This window comes from Amyelois transitella, chromosome 6, assembly GCF_032362555.1.
Source record: "Amyelois transitella isolate CPQ chromosome 6, ilAmyTran1.1, whole genome shotgun sequence".
NCBI lineage: Eukaryota > Metazoa > Arthropoda > Insecta > Lepidoptera > Pyralidae > Amyelois > Amyelois transitella.
The window spans coordinates 1,184,077-1,201,279 of NC_083509.1; the positions used below are offsets into that span (position 1 = coordinate 1,184,077).

At 36.8% G+C, this 17,203-nt stretch overlaps 3 protein-coding genes across 3 annotated transcripts; 1 reads left to right on the top strand and 2 right to left on the bottom strand.

Moving 5' to 3' along the window:
- Positions 1–2,370: 2,370 nt before the first annotated feature.
- On the bottom strand, positions 2,371–14,156 carry LOC106142837 (MORN repeat-containing protein 4 homolog). Its single transcript, XM_013344750.2, has 4 exons — positions 14,147–14,156; positions 13,123–13,333; positions 11,519–11,628; positions 2,371–2,525 (listed from the first exon to the last, which is right to left on the bottom strand). The coding sequence occupies exons 1-4, from the start codon at positions 14,154–14,156 to the stop codon at positions 2,371–2,373; spliced, it is 486 nt and encodes a 161-aa protein (XP_013200204.1).
- On the bottom strand, positions 8,178–9,450 carry LOC132901837 (uncharacterized). The gene has a single exon (XM_060944669.1). The coding sequence runs from the start codon at positions 9,313–9,315 to the stop codon at positions 8,371–8,373; it is 945 nt and encodes a 314-aa protein (XP_060800652.1). The 5' UTR covers positions 9,316–9,450; the 3' UTR covers positions 8,178–8,370.
- Positions 14,157–14,656: 500 nt separating the features above from the next.
- On the top strand, positions 14,657–16,148 carry LOC132901843 (uncharacterized). The gene has a single exon (XM_060944708.1). The coding sequence runs from the start codon at positions 15,339–15,341 to the stop codon at positions 16,146–16,148; it is 810 nt and encodes a 269-aa protein (XP_060800691.1). The 5' UTR covers positions 14,657–15,338.
- The last annotated feature ends 1,055 nt before the right edge of the window (positions 16,149–17,203 follow it).

Consider the following 17,203-nt stretch of genomic DNA (forward strand, 5'->3'; position numbering starts at 1 on the left):
ACCAATTTGAGAAAGTTAGTTTAACATCATGCCCTGGCCGGGATTCGAACCCGGGACCTCCGGTGTCACAGACAAGCGCACTACCACTGCGCCACTGCGGCCGTCGAATACTGATTTAGAATACTGATTTAAGACTACCTGTAAATGTACTTAATTTTACATACATACGCATTATCACATTTATATCTCTTGCGGAGTAGATAGAGCCGACAGTCTTGAAAAGACCGATAGGCCAAGTTATTTGTCGCCATTTTCGAAATCACAAAGTAGAAAGTTGAATATTTTTAGGCATCCCATTAATAAGCGGTGTATTGTTAATCAATTTTTTGTTTCATAAAAGGTGATAACTTGAATTCCGGTTTTGCTAGATGTTTTTGTAAGTCGTCAAAAAAGAAATTGACAATTGACGTTATGAATTAACACATTCCTTGTTCTGTATTTTCAACTTTTACAAACAAGTTTTGTAAGTATGTATATGATTACCTACAAAAGTAAATTAACACCAGCGTATTTTAAACTTCATCAGTTTGATAATACATACATACGTAAGTTCCTATATTATAATCACATATTTATCTTTTATCGTGTAAATAATCAATAGTCTTGAAAAAAAAAGCGAAAATCAGCTATGTGTGGATTTTCTCTATACTTAAAAATTATTTATATGGCAAAATAACGTTTGCTGGGACAGCTAGTTTTAATATAAACTACCACGGCTTTGATTTATATAAGTGACAACATAATATATATAAATGAGAGCTCCGTGGTTTATTAAAGGAAAGGTTCACCCGATATGATTCCGGTTATATCTCATTCTAAGAAATTCATTCTACAGCCTCCGGCGAGATTATGTGACCCTTCGGGCCAGATGTGACACGGGATTGCCGATATTTAAATTACCGTACATCTGTGCCGTGTGGTTCCCGGCACCAATACAAAAAAGAATAGGACCACTCCATCTCTTTCCCATGGATGTAGTAGAAGGCGACTAAGGGATAGGCTTACAAACTTGGGATCCTTTTTTAGGCGTTGGGTTAGCAACCTGTCACTATTTGAATCTCAATTCTATCATTAAGCCAAATAGCTGAACGTGGCCATTCAGTCTTTTCAAGACTGTTGGCTCTGTCTACCCTGCAAGGGATATAGACGTGACCATATGTACGTATGTACATCTGATAGGTTTGGTTACATCCTGTCTGAGACTTTACGTGCGTATATAACGAGCCGTGTCATCCCCGGAACCAATATAAAAAGGAATAGGACCACTCCATCTCTTCCCCATGGATGTCGCAAAAGGCGACTGAGGGAAAGGCTTATAAACTTGGGATTCTTCTTTTAGGCGATTGGCTTGCAACCTGTCACTATTTGAATCTTAATTCTATCATTAATCTTAAGCTGAACGTGGCCTATCAGTCTATCAAGACTGCTGGCTCTGTCCACCCCGCAGGGATATAGACGTGATAATATGTATGTTTGTATGGTATTAATTGATCGTTGGGTAAGCAAAAACAAAATCAAATATTGGGCTGTCAATATATCTATATACTATACTAGATTACGTCTCTTGCCGGAAGAGGTAGACAGAGACTACATCTTTCCACTTGCCATAATCCTTGCATATGTCTTTCATTTCGTTCACTCTTTTTAGTTTAGTACTCTTGACATGACCTTGAGCCAGGACGATAATGACTTTCTTAAGAGTACTCTTGACCAGACCTTCTATCATGACGAACCCGATCAAACCAAGGTACATCTTCGGTTAGGAGGTTCTACGGCCTCCGTGGCGCAGCGGCAGTACGCTTGGCATGGAGTTCAAGTCCCGGCCAGGGCATGATGAGAAAAGAACTTTTTCTGATTGGCCTGGGTCTTGGATGTTTATCTATATAAGTATTAATTATAAAATATAGTATCGTTGAGTTAGTATCTCGTAACGCAAGTCTCGAACTTACTTCGAGGCTAACTCAATCAGTGTTATTTGTCCCGTATATATTTATTTATATTTATTTATTTATCTGTCCATTTCATTGCCTTCGTGTGGTTCCCGGCACCAATACAAAAAAGAATAGGACCACTCCATCTCTTTCCCATGGATGTCGTAAAAGGCGACGAAGGGATAGGCTTATAAACTTGGGATTCTTTTTTTTAGGCGATGGGCTAGCAACCTGTCACTATTTGGATCTCAATTCATCATTAAGCCAAATAGCTGAAAGTGGCCGATCAGTCTTTTCAAGACTGTTGGCTCTGTCTACCCCGCAAGGGATATAGACGTGACCATATGTATATGTATGTATGTTCATTGCCTTCCAACAACCACACACTCTCCGTCAAAACAAAAACAACTCAATTGAACAAAAAACAAAATTTATTTCTCTATATTTGCTGGCACTGCGCCCTCGCCATGTACGCCACTTTCTGGGCTCGCTGGACTACTTCGGGACATCTCTTGCGGCGGACCAGCCTGCAGTCCTGGAAGAAGCCCTCGTTGCGTGGGAATCCATTGCTGCCGTCGCTGAACGTCACCAGACCTAAATTGAGAAATGAGGATGTAGCGGGTATTAGGTTAAGTTTAATATTTATTTTATAATTAATATTTAAAGTTTTTTTATTATTTGTACCTACATTATGTCGTATTTAAGTTTCTGCTGAGTCCGGCCCCTAGAATACGGTCCTGTCTCTTAATGGAAGACCTAGCGCCCGGCAATTTGAAATTGCGGAGTCTTCTCTGAATTTCGTTGCGTTTTTGTTCAATAGTTTTTTGTTTCTTTTCACATTTTTTCATTCGATTATTTTTTATGTTAAAGGATTGTATAAATAGCACCCAATATATAATTATTTTGTTAATCGTTCTTTTCTTTACATAATTCGCAAGTTGCTTTAAGGATTATCTTTCTGTCCAAATTGAAGCCAATTGAAGATATGGACTAGAGGTTTTTATATATATTTAATCACGTCTGCATCCCTTGCGGGGTAGACAGAGCTATCCGTCTCGTTAAGACTAAAAGGCCACGTTTAGCCGTATGGCTTTTAATTAAATTAAATTTCCTTATTAAAGTTTATAGAACATTATGTGTGGTTCCCGGCACCAATACAAAAAAGAATAGGACCACTCCATCTCTTTCCCATGGATGTCGTAAAAGGCGACTAAGGGATAGGCTTACAAACCTGGGATTTTTTTTAGGCGATGGGCTAGCAACCTGTCACTATTTGAATCTCAATTCTATCATTAAGCCAAATAGCTGAACGTAGCCTTTCAGTCTTTTCAAGACTGTTGGCTCCGTCTAGCCCACAAGGGATATAGACGTGACCATATGTATGTTAAAAGATCGTAGATTTGATGTAAAGATGGGAGAGAGAAAACATTTTTTTTTTTTTTTTTCTCTTTATTTGTTTACAAACAGTTTTACATTATATTTATCATGTACAGTTTACATCTATAACACGTATGTGTAAATGCAAAACCAATAACGTAAACACAGATTACTGTATTATCTAACATTGAGTGTGCTGCAAATACATAACAAAACTGTTGTCACAATGTAATAATACTTGGTATAATAAAAATTTTAATAGAGTGATGAAAAAGGGTACTAAAAAAAATATGACAGTATCTAAACACGTATCAGTATTATTGGTGTTGACGGCTACTTAAGGATACCCCGTAAGGTAGTCCGTGGTTTAAATGATGTAAGAAGTAGGTAAAAGTCAGAAAGATTTTTATAGATTCACGACCTACGACGATAATCACGGTTACCGACGAACTCATCACAGCGACACCAGGATCAATACAAAAATCATGCATATAATAAAATGGTAACTGACACTGACACTACAACATAATGATTAAAATCAGAAACTCCAGGAACTTGGCCACTTCCTCCAACATTATCTACCCACCGACATTCCAACAAAAACCTAATCACTAAACATAACATACATACCATCATGTCCACATCCTCAAGGGGGGTAGACAGAGCCAACAGTCCCACAAAGATCGATAGGCCATATTCAATAGCTGTGCTAAATGATTTAATCGAAAATCAAGAAGTGACAGATTGCCAGCCCGACGCCCAAAGCGATTAATCCAAGTTTACAAGCCCATCCATCAGTCGTCTTTTACGATATTGTATAAACATATTAATTATTAAAGTCAAGTATTTATATATCGTCTCAGAACACAATACACGACATAGATAAACAAAGTCAAGTGGGTAGTTGAGAAACGATATCACTAACTTTCTGAGCGTAAAATATTTCTACTTCACTACGTATTACTAAACTAGCTGTGCCCGCGACTTCGTCCGCGTGGAATAGTTATTTTGGGCATCATTGAAGCCCTCAAGGATGAATAACTTTCCCCGTTCCTTTTCACATATTCCATTATTGCTCCTTATAGCTTAAGTCTTCCTCGATAAATGGTCTATTCAACGCAAAATTAAATTTTCAACGAATTTTTCAGTAGTTCCTGAGATGAGCGCATTCAAACAAACAAACTCTTCAGCTTTATAATATTATGGATGTTATCAGGTATAATGCTGTCGTACAATGATAAATTTAATATGAATTTTAAATTTCGTCACTTATATTGGTTATGGTTGGTTATAATTTTAAGTAAATCGGTTCAGTACTTTCGTAGGTAAGCGTGATCATACAGACAGACAGTCAGACATAAAAAAAATTAAAAATAGAAAAAAAAAGAGGAAAAAAAAATTGCTTTCTATTATTATTTGCTTTCTATTATTCATTCCAAATGTCCCTCTATCCATTTCAGTTGAAAATACTAAATGTACACACAAAATATTTTTACTATTTTATTATATGTATATAGATTAGGGTAGAGGTTCCAATCACAATGGTTTTACTTGTAAATCGATTGCTGTTTTACTTACATTTATAAATTAAATACTGATTTATACCTCCCGTTCATGTTGTTATGCCTGTCTGTGTGTCCGTACGTCTGCATGTATATTTGTCTGTATGTCTATATTAGTTTTTCAATGCACTTATCACTTTCTTCTTATAAGAATAAGTTGTAATAGAGAAAATGTCTATACTGGTGAATTTTTTATTGTAAGTGTCGAATAAACGATTCAATGGAGATCGTACTCCAGCATTAGTGCGCGACGACTTGACAGCAAACAATGGCCTCTGACGAAGCTGTCTCCTACGAGGTCGTGGAGGTACCTTAAAACACACCTTATTAACCAACTCAGTACAGTCATATTTGTTGTTACACAAATCATAAAGAGCCATTGCTTCTAATTGTGTTCGTCTCAATTTTAGTTCAAGCAAGTTATATTGATTCAATAGCTCTTCATAGGAGGATTTATTATGAGTGATTCTATATTGTACCCGCCGCAGGAACTTCCTCTGAACCCTCTCAATACTGTTGTTATATTTATCATATATTGGATTCCAAATTATAACAGCGTATTCAAGATAAGGTCTAACTAATGATTTAAAAAGATGAACTAGGGTTAAAGGATTTTGGAATTCAGTTGATGATCTCATCACAAAGCCATACATTTTAAATGATTTACTTATAATAGTTTCTATATGAATATCAAAGTTTAATTGGTTATCAAAGATTACTCCCAGATCTCTTATATTAGTAACTGTATCAATGGTATTTCCCGTCAAGGTATAAGAAAAGTTACTTATTGTTTTTTTCTTGGTAAATGAAATGGTTTTACATTTATTGATACTGAGCTGTAATTTATTTTCTTCACAATAGACACTAAACCGGTCTAAGTCATCTTGTAACTTTAAATGATCAATATAATTTTCAATAACCTTATATATCTTCAGATCGTCAGCGTAAAGAAGGAATTTGCAGTGTTTAAAGCAATTTCCAATGTCATTTATGTAGACAACAAACAGGAGGGGGCCCAAAATAGATCCCTGCGGTACGCCAGACGTAACATTAGCAATAAAAGATTCACACCCGTTAATTGCTACTTTCTGTGTTCTGTTTGATATGTAAGATTTAAACCACCTCCACAAATTACCACGTATCCCATTAAACGCAATCTTGTCAAGCAGTTTCTTGTGGTCCACTCTGTCAAAAGCCTTTCGAAAATCTGTGTATACACTATCCGTTTGCCTATTACTATCCATTGACTCAAACAAATCCGTAGTGTAGACTAATAAATTAGTGATTGTGGAGCGATGTTTGACAAATCCATGCTGTTGTTGTAAAATAATGGTGTGTAGTTTAGGATAAATGGCATTATGAACAAGTCTTTCGAATACCTTTGCCAAGACAGTTAGGATAGATATTGGCCTATAGTTCTCAACATTACTCCTAGATCCATTTTTATGTACGGGCACAACTCTAGCACACTTCCATATTGAAGGGAAGATGCCATTCTTCAAGCAATTATTGAATATGTAACACAGAGGCCCATCCATTATAGCTGCAGTTTCTTTAAAAAATATAGGAGGTATATTATCGACACCCGCTCCCTTAGACTCATCTAAACCCAAGAAAGCATCACGGACTTTGTCTGCGGTTAATTCAACTTCAGTAATTAGTAGATCATAAGATTCATAATTTACGTCATGCTTAGAACAATCAACATATTCATAATTATCAGGTACAGAGGATGGCTGGAATACTGAACGAAAGTAGTCATTAAACAATTTACAAATTTCTTCGGGAGTATCAGCTGTATTTTTGTTAAATATGATATTACTAGGTATATTGGTTGTAGTTTTACGTTTTGAAATATAAGTCCAAAAACACTTAATATTATCCTTTACACTATCTTCTACTTTCGCAATATAATTTTTGTAGCATTTCGCACTTTCTATCTTAAATTGTTTCCTGTATATAGAGAATAGGTTATAACATGATTCATTATTACTCTTCTTCATCAAAAGCCACGCACGCTTTTTTTTATTGTGTAAATCAATAAGATATGGAGTAAACCATACGGGGTATTTAGATGGTTTGACAATTTTATTGGGTACATGTTGCCTAATAACAGAATACAGATTTTCATACAATATGGATACTGCTTCTTCAGCATTCTTGTCTTGTAATATTAACTCCCAATCCAATTTTGCCAATTCCTGTCTAATAACATTATAGTCGGCCTTATCATAACACATTTTAGTATATGTTCTACGCATCAAGCATTTATTATTATCTCTATAAGGTACCAACACATAAAAGGCAGGATGACGCTTATCAATAGGAACCAATGCTATACTAGTTGACGAAAGATTGCAATTTAACATGTCAGTAAAGAATAAGTCAAGCGTGCGATCATCAACGTTCCTAAGTGTATTTAACTGATAGCAACCTAGGGATGTCATAAAATTTCTTATATTTCTATGAGTCAGAGTTGGTTCATACTCTTGCACGCGTAACTTGTACGAGTCATTATCATTATAATTCCATGTCAGCTTAGGTAGATTAAAGTCTCCAACTAAAAAGAAGTGGGTGTCGTGGTCATAGTCGTTACTAATTTTACTTTGTATAATGTCACAGTAGGTGTGATATGTTTCATATGGTTCATTTGGAGGTATATATATTGCACTTATAAAGTAACATTGTGTATTTAATCGAAACTCAATGCATAAATGGTCAACAACAGTTGGGAGGATAAGCGGTAGGTCCACCACACGCACGCTAGCACAGAGCGCACGCTGCATTGCAATCAAAACACCGCCACCGTCATTCCGTCCGCATCGAATAAAATCACGATCCACGCGAAATACCCTATACCTAGCATCGATGAATTCGTCGTCCGAGATTTCCGAGTTGAGCCAAGTTTCTGTTAATACTAAAATATCATAATCGTGCGAAAGTATATTCATATACAGTATATGTAATTTACTTTTAAGACCACGGCAATTTTGATAATATATTGATAAACTTTTATCCATAACTAAGATAATTTTATATAAAACATTACTATATGTTTTGTAGTTTGTAGTTCGTAGCGACAACACATCACAATACACATAAGTACATTCGATTGAGAATATGACACATAAAAAATAACATGACTTATCAAACCGATACTAAATCCTAAAACAAGTATATGTTTAGATACTGTATTCGTGCAAATCGTGAAATATGACGATTTCAAAGCTACAATATACGAAAACAAAATTTTTAAAACAGTTACTGTATGACATTTTTTATAATTAACTAGTGTAACACAATTAATGTTGTTACAATTCTCGGTATTATTTTTCAAAAAATAATAATAACAGAAGTTGTACAGTTTATTATTAATATTACTCAGTGTTTGTAATGAATGTAATCTATTGATATCGAGGGTCATCCGATACAGGCAAACACGCACACTGACATAATATACATAACCTCGAACGGTACGCAACTGGAAATCCGTATGAGCATCATTTGATTTTGGCGATATCCTGGGTAGATCGGATGGCAAGAACCGGAGATGTATCCATCTTCCTAACCAGTATGGTCCCATGCTTGACCCAAACGTAGCGGTAATCCAGCTTTTTTGCCACTTCTCTGCACTGACGAAATAATAATTTACCGCGTAGGGTAAGATGTTCGTTTATATAAATTGAGGTGGATGCCCCCGGTAAAGCAAGCTTAAGTGTATCCAATCCTTTCACTGCCCGACAAGCTGATATTATATTATCTCTCAAAATTCTATTGGATAATTTAACCACTACATTTTTTGGTCGTCGACTGCTGGGATCCGCATGGGGCACTCGGTGTACTGACACAATGTCTACAGGATTAATTGGCTGCTTGATGTAATTACCCAAACTGTTTAGTACACCAATAAGATTTTCATTACGTCTCTCAGGTAGATTCGAGATTTCTATGTTGCATTGCCTGGCCTGCTGTTCCATTAATGCCAATTTGAGCTCAAGCGCCTGAACCTGGGCATTAATATCGCTGGCTTGTGTCATATTTTCTTCAACTTTCTTTAATCTCCCATCAAATGATTCCTGGCGCTCAATAGAGAAGTTAAGAGCCTTCTCCATTTCACTCAATCGCTGATTGGTTTCATCCACCGATTTACGAATATTAATGTTGTCTGTTTTAAGTTCGACGATGTTGGAATTTATCTCAATGAGTTTAGATGAGATTGACGCCATCTCGCAAGAAACCGACGAACAAACAGCCTTACTCACACAGTCTGTTATCTTTCGATCCCACATGGATAATTGACTATTAAATTTATCTTCAAAATCTATTATGTCGTGATGAGGCTGCCTACGCTTACGGAAGTTGGGAAAAACATCCTTCTCATGAAGCGACGCAGGTATATCCGTATCCGAAGCAAATCTTCCAGGTGGTGTATGCTGCAATGCCATTACGAGCAGACCCAGACAGATTTATTAAAAAATGGTCACTGAATTATAACACCCACAGATTACACCGATCACTCGACGTTGACTTAGACATATAATGACAACAATAAAGCCACTATTGCACACTGCTGCACTCAACGAACGCGCAAGGCACGACTGTTGACACAACATTAATGTACATAAGAAAAAAATACCCACTTTTTGAAAGGAAAGCTAACAAAAACGCAGACCCACCCACGGACGGACACCCTACCTTTTTATACATATGTATCTCGTCAAATGATACTTCAATAAACCCCAGTCAAGTGCGTGTCGGGTCACAGATGTGTAGCTTTACGTACTTCCTACATTAGTTTCTCATCACAATAAAAGAACTTTATGTCCTGAACTACAACCCACAATTTTCTTTGTAAACATGTAGAGACGTTTTATAAGTAAGTAAGATGGTAACAGTGTAACTTTTTTTTAATATTCTCTTTTTTCTGGACTCAAAAATCTTATTTCTAACTTTAACCCTTTCAAAGTTTCGTAAATGGATGAAATGTATCTATACTAATATTATAAAGCTGAAGAGTTTATTTGTTTGAACGCGCTAATCTCAGGAACTTCTGGTTCGAATTGAAAAATTCTTTTTGTGTCGAATAGACCATTTATCGAGGAAGGCTTTAGGCTATATAACATCACGCTGCAACTATTAGGAGCGAAGAAATAATGGAAAATGTTAAGAAAATTATTCATCCTTAAATGATGCCCAAAATAACTATTCCACGCGGACGAAGTAGGGGGCACAGCTAGTCTAATATAAATTTACTTGCTTTCATTTCCAATCAAAATATCCAACTTGTTAAAGACATTGAACAAAGATTTTGTAGTAACTAAATTTGCATAAAATAATAGAAATTTATACTGAAAACTTCAATCAAGTCATATTACTGGAACAAGCCTACAGACTTTCCATTTTCTTTGCAAAGGCTAACTTTTAATTCTATTTTAACTCGAACATTGATAATCCGAGAGATACTTTAGTGTAAAGTAAGGTTAGACAAAGACATTACTTCATTCTAAAAAAAAATATATTTTTTATATATAGTGCCGTGTGGTTCCCGGCACCAATAAAAAAAAAGAATGGGACCACTCCATCTCTTTCCCATGGATGTCGTAAAAGGCGACTAAGGGATAGGCTTACATACTTGGGATTCTTTTTTAGGCGACGGGCTAGCAACCTGTCACTATTTGAATCTCAATTCTATCTTAAAGCCAAATAGCTGAAGGTGGCCATCAGTCTTTACAAGACTGTTGGCTCTGTCTACCCTGCAAGGGATATAGACGTGATTATATGTATGTATGTATGTATTTTTTATATCTTGGATTGACCAGACAATTGCATCTTTAATTATTGGAGTGGCTGCCTAAAATTATTACGACCACAAAAATATTACAGCGCAAAGCGTTAGCTAATAGATTTTTTTTTAACTCGCTTTTGGCTAACTACTCAATTGATACTTCCTCATTATCATTAAATTAAATGTATGACATCTGATCAAATTATCAAATACAGATTAGGTTCCCCTGCAAAATCCAGGTCAGACAAGATTCGCCACCTGCCACCCACCAAGGTAAACCTGACTTTTCCAGTATCGTGGTCAAAGGTGGACCTCGGGCTCTACTTAAAATCGACAGCGAGACTGACGATGATGATGATTATTTAGTGTTAGTTTGTGCCAGTGAACAAACAAATAAAAAAACTGACTTTAAACTTTCGCTTTCCATTATAATTTTTGCCGGAGTGCCGTGTAGTTCCCGGCACCAATACAAAAAAGAATAGGACCACTTCATCACTTTCCTATGGATGTCGTAAAAGGCGACTAAGTGATAGGCTTACAAAATTGGAATTCTTTTTTCGGCGATTGGTGATGGCGATGGGTTAGCAACCTGTCACTATTTTAATCTCAATTCTATCATTAAGCTGAACGTGGCCATTCAGTCTTTTAAAGACTTTAGCTCTGTCTACCCCGCAAGGGATATAGACGTGACCATATGTATGTATGTTATAATTTTTATATAAATAACGCCCACTGGTTTTCAGTCGCGCGTTGACCACTGATCATTGTAACATGATTCGAAACGTCCGATATAAAATAGAGGTACCTACGCAGTGTGCGCGCGTACTAACCTATTTTATTTTATAAATAAAATAAAAACTGACCAAGCCCCCATACCCTGCCTCCACGGAATTCCCCTTCGAACTTCATGCCGTCAGCTCGCCAGAAGACGCCATGACCATGAAACCAGCCCTGCATCAGCTCGCCTTCATATCTGAATCGAAATTAATATTTATGAAAATTGTGGCGACATCTCTACGCCACTCGTCACAACATCCAATCTCACAACAACTGTCAATCATCGCGAAGAAATTGACGCGCTCAACCAATAGCAGCGAAGAATCTAAGACGCGATTTCAAAGATTTCACGGATTGGAGCTATATATACAACCTCCGACACAACATCGTCGGAGCCGCGGTTCCCCAGGCATAACACCTAGCCTGGCGGAAGATCTTCCCTTTGGTGGCGGTCGAGCCGAATCATCGCTCTCGCTACAAAATTATAAACTAACAGCCAATGTTTTACAATAAATTTTATCCGCAGCTTAGGTTGCGCGATTTTAGCACCACCCCACACCCGCATCATCCATACATCTACATATGAATACAGGTTTTTCGCAAATCCCATGGGATCTATAGTTTTCACCAGGATGAAAAGTATAACGCACGTAACGTTCCTCTTAATAATTAAGAGATTAAGAGGATTATATATATATGCAAAATTTCAAGAAAATTGGTTTAGTACTCGTAGATAACGCGTGAAGAGAAAACAAACAAATAAACTCAACTTTCGCATTTATTATTTAAGTATGGAGTATGGATAATACGTGTAGGTACCTAATTAAAATTAACCTATACCAAAGTTTTGCAGCTTTATCCTGATGTAAAGTAACTTTCAAGTGAAGAAACTTTGAGTACACCGGCACAGCTGTACAAATCCCAATTCATATTATAAATGCAAAAATAAGTTTATTTGTTTGTTTGTTACCATTGCAAAGGTTATCTTCTAATTTAATCTTCTTGAAATTTCACGTGAGTATAAATAAGAGTCTGTAGATCGACATATGATACCTTTCACTCCGATTGAAAACTAAAGTTTCCGTGAGATTTGCGAAAATCCAGAGTAATCTTTTATTGGTGGCGTTAAATCGTCGGTTTTTTGTTAATGGCATTCAATTTAAAATATCAACCTGTCACTTTTTTAATTTCAATTTTATCGCAAAGCCATACAACCGAACGCGGCCTTTCAGTCTTTTCAAGCCTACCTTTACCTCGGAAAGTACATAGACGTGACTATTGTACTAGGCTTTTTTATTTGACGGAGTAAAATGTTAATACCTGTCACTATTTGAATCTCAATTCCATCATTGCCGTGTGGTCCCCGGTACCAATACAAAAAAGAATAGGACCACTCCATCACTTTCCCATGGATGTCGTAAAAGGCGACTAAGGGATAGGCTTACAAACTTGGGATTCTTTTTTAGGCGATGGGCTAGCAACCTGTCACTATTTGAATCTCAATTCTATCATTAAGCCAAATAGCTGAACGTGGCCATTCAGTCTTTTCAAGACTGTTGGCTCTACCCCGCAAGGGATATAGACGTGACCATATGTATGTATGTATCATTAAGCCATATAGCTGAACGTGGCCTATCCCGCTCTACCCCGCAAATGATATAGACGTGACTATATGTATGTATGTACTTACTTAGCGCCGTCTGGGAAAGCCATGACCCCCAACCCTGAACACAGGCCTCCGATCATGGACCCGTCATACCTGGTGCCGTCAGGGAACACCAGGTGACCCATACCATGCTTCTGACCCTTGGCGTTCCACTCGCCCACGTAACGCGTCCCGTCTTCATATTTGTAAGCACCTGTTTTGACCACACCTGGGTCCACAACTGGAACAATATTAACTAGCAGTAAAATTCACTTTTTTATCATCGGCCTCTGTGGCGCAGTGGTAATGCGCACAGGCAACTATGACACCGAAGGTCCCAGGTTCGAGTTCCGGCCAGGGCCTGATGGGAAATGAACTTTTTACTGATTGGCTTAGGTTTTGGATGTTTATCTTTATAAGTAGATATTTTTAAAAGAAAATAGTATCGTTGAGTTGGTATCTCGTAAAAGAAGTTTCGAACTTCGAGGCTAACTCAATATGTTTAATATGCCCCGTATACATATAGATATATTTATTCACTTTTCGTGCACCCTCATACATACATAGGTACATATATATGGTCTTGTCTATATCCCTTGCGGGGTAGAGCGGGGAATAACGAATTATAATCATTTAACTACTTAGAATTTCGAAACGCAAAAACGCATTGTGTACGATTTGCTTTTAAAGAATGAAGGACCTCAATCTACAATCAAACCCGAAAAACAGAAAATTTAATTTAGTGCCGTGTCCCGGCACTAATAGAAAAAGAATATGACCACTACATCTCTTTTCCGTGAATGTCGGAAAGGCGAATAAGGGATAGGCTTATTAATTTGGCGCTCTTTTTGTAGACGCTGGGCTGGCAACTTGTCACTATTTGAATCTCAATTCTATCATTAAGCCAAACAGCTGAACGTGGCTTATCAGTCTTTCAAGAATGTTGGCCCTGTCTAGCCCGCTAAGAATAAAGACCTGGTTATATTTAGGTATGCTTGTATGTAACAGATAATTTAAAAATTATTTTCTTTAATAATGCAAATATATTAAACTATTTAATAAAACTCACCTTCAACCATCGCACGGCCTTTCCGACTGGAACATTGAAAAGGTTTCAATTCTGTACGTGATCTTTAATTGAGTTATGTCGGCTTAAAGCGACCTGTTACCCACCCCCCCATTAACGAACTGTTACTCATAATTGGGAATGCGAAATCAGTTATCCAAAAATAATAGATATAATTTATTATAATTTCAAAAGTTTTAATATTTATGTAGTATTATGCTCGTGTTTCGTCCTCAAGATTAGCAAGATTATGGTTTGTTTACACATGTAGTTACACATGACATGTGCCGCCACAGCAGTGAATATTTGAGGTAGTCAAAAAAAAAAATATATATTGAACAAAATGTGGGTAGGACGCGCTATTCGCTTGGCTGCCAACTTCTTATTTCATACTCATTCACATTCAGTGCTCCGCCACAGCACGTCGTGCTTTTTATAAATTATTTCTTAATTATGTCTTCTCGAAAACGTTTCAATAGTGATTCTGTCGAATTGAAAAAAATACTTAAAAAAGTGAAAAATTTAGAAAAGAAAGTCAATGATCGTAAACGTCGTCGGATAATTGAAGAAAGTTCTTCATCATGTTCATCGTCATCAGAATTGGCGGTTTCTTCACCAGCTCGGAGCCGTGCGCAGTCACCGGAAAACCTAGAAGGTACCTAGGATTAAACTTTATTGTGCTTAAAATAGCTTCCCCTGTGTTTGCGGTATAACAAATAAATCAGAGTTATACCTACACACCAACAGTAATTGCTTGACCTGCTGTTAGAAGCTATGCATTACTGGGTTTGCGATATAACAACTTATCTGAGTTATATCTACCCACAAGACAGTAATGTTTCTTAATTCCACGCTGCTATTCAAGGACCTGCGTCGGGAATCCTTCATCTGTAGGATATCGCATTACTGGGTTTTTCGGTATAACAAATAACAGAGTTATATCTACCCACTATATAGTAATGCCTTCTATTGCACATGCGGTTTTTTTACCGTTCATTTCGGGTTTACAACATTGTTGTTACCCAAGTACCCACTTGCAATAATGCAACGTGTAATTAACGGCAGTAGCATTTAACGGCATAAAATTAATTTTTCAGGCGGAATCCAGCAAGTTCCCGTTGATGTCCATGACATCCCACGGCTTCACAGCCGTTCACCCAGCCCATGTAGGGGTAATCTCGTCGCCGAAAAAGAGATGTTACCGTTGACCTGTCCTCCTACTGCTAATACGGAGATTCTCGATGAGAATCTTATAGAACTAGATAGTTCTATTTTGGAAATTCTTGGAGAAGATCCCACGGCAGCTACCACATATGGTAAAGATATTCAAAAAGACCTGGCCGTTCGACTTGAGCATATCGCAACACAAGGGTTATCAAAGGAAACCCGCAAGGAGTTGCTCGAAAAATTCCTCATACCGAGTAATTGTACTCTTATTGATGCACCAGCCATTAATCCTGAAATAAAGGGCGCTATACCTATAGTAGTTGCAAAAAGAACTAAAGCTATGGAATACAAACAAAAACAATTAGCTGGTGCTATTGCGGGTCTCAGTATAATCATAACTCAATTAATTAACAAGAAAGATTCTAACTCGGAAATACTAAAAAATTTAATGGATGTTTGTCGGTTACTGTGTGACTGTCAACACAATGATTCTGTTACAAGGAAGGGATTTATTCTGAGCACTCTTAAGAAAGATATGAAAGAACAAATAGAAAATACTAAAATAGATAAGTTTTTATTCGGTAATGACTTGGCCGAAACTTTAAAAGCCGCTAAGGCTATAAATAAATCTAGTGCTGAACTTAAGCCAGTTCCTGTCAAGCAACCTACAAGAAAAGCAGCTAATTTCTCTTCAAAAAACGTGAAAGCACCCCCGAATCGTCGGGGGACTACATCATCACAAAGACCCCAGGAGACTGCGCCGGAGCGGCGGACGAAGCTTCAGCGCGCCAGCTCGTCGAGGACATCGCAGCGAGCGTCGAGACACAACCACCGCTAAATTCGGTAAAATATGCCGGTAGACTTTCTCATTTCTACTGCCAATGGAAATGTTTGACCAACGATCCTACCGTCTTATCATGGATAAAAGGTTATGAAATACCTTTCATTGAACCACCAGTTCAGACAGTGTTGTATCAACGAACGACATTGCCTTCTAGTACTGAGAAAAAATATTTCGCAAAAGCCGTTCATAACCTTTTATCTATTGGAGCAATATCTACATGTGAACCCTGCGAAGGTCAATTTATTTCAAAGGTATTTTTAATACCAAAACCAAATGGAAAAATGAGATTTATACTAAACCTTAAACAACTTAATAAATATATTAAAACTTGTCACTTCAAATTAGAAGATTTAAGGACAGCTGTAAAACTTATCTCGAAAGATTGTTTTATGAGTACAGTTGACATAAAAGATGCCTATTTTTTTATAAAAATCCATCAAAATTCGAGAAAGTACCTTCGATTTTCCTTAAACAATCAACTGTACGAGTTCAACGTTTTGCCTTTTGGCCTTAACACTGCTCCATTTGTTTTTACAAAAATTATGAAACCCATTGTTAAACTCCTTAGACAATGCGGGTACATTTCAATTATTTATTTAGATGATATTTTTTTAATTGGAGATACCTATGAATCTTGTTTAGAAAATGTATCAAAAACTATAAAACTTTTAACCTCACTAGGTTGGGTAATAAACGAAGAGAAAAGTGTTCTTAAACCAAGTACATCAAGTAGATTTTTGGGGTTTATATTAGACTCTAAGCAAATGGAAATTAGTATACCTTCAGAAAAAATAAATAGAATTAAAAAAGAACTAGAAAAATTCATTAAATTAAATCGTTGTAAGATAAGAGACTTCGCTAGCTTACTAGGTTTGCTGGTATCTGCCTGTCCTGCTGTCGAGTATAGCTGGCTTTACACAAAAGAGTTTGAAAGATGCAAATTCTTAAATTTACAACCTGATACAGATTACGATAAATATATGACCTTACCAAAATCATTAAATAAGGATTTTACTTGGTGGCTTAGAGCTATTAGGCACCCAAAATGT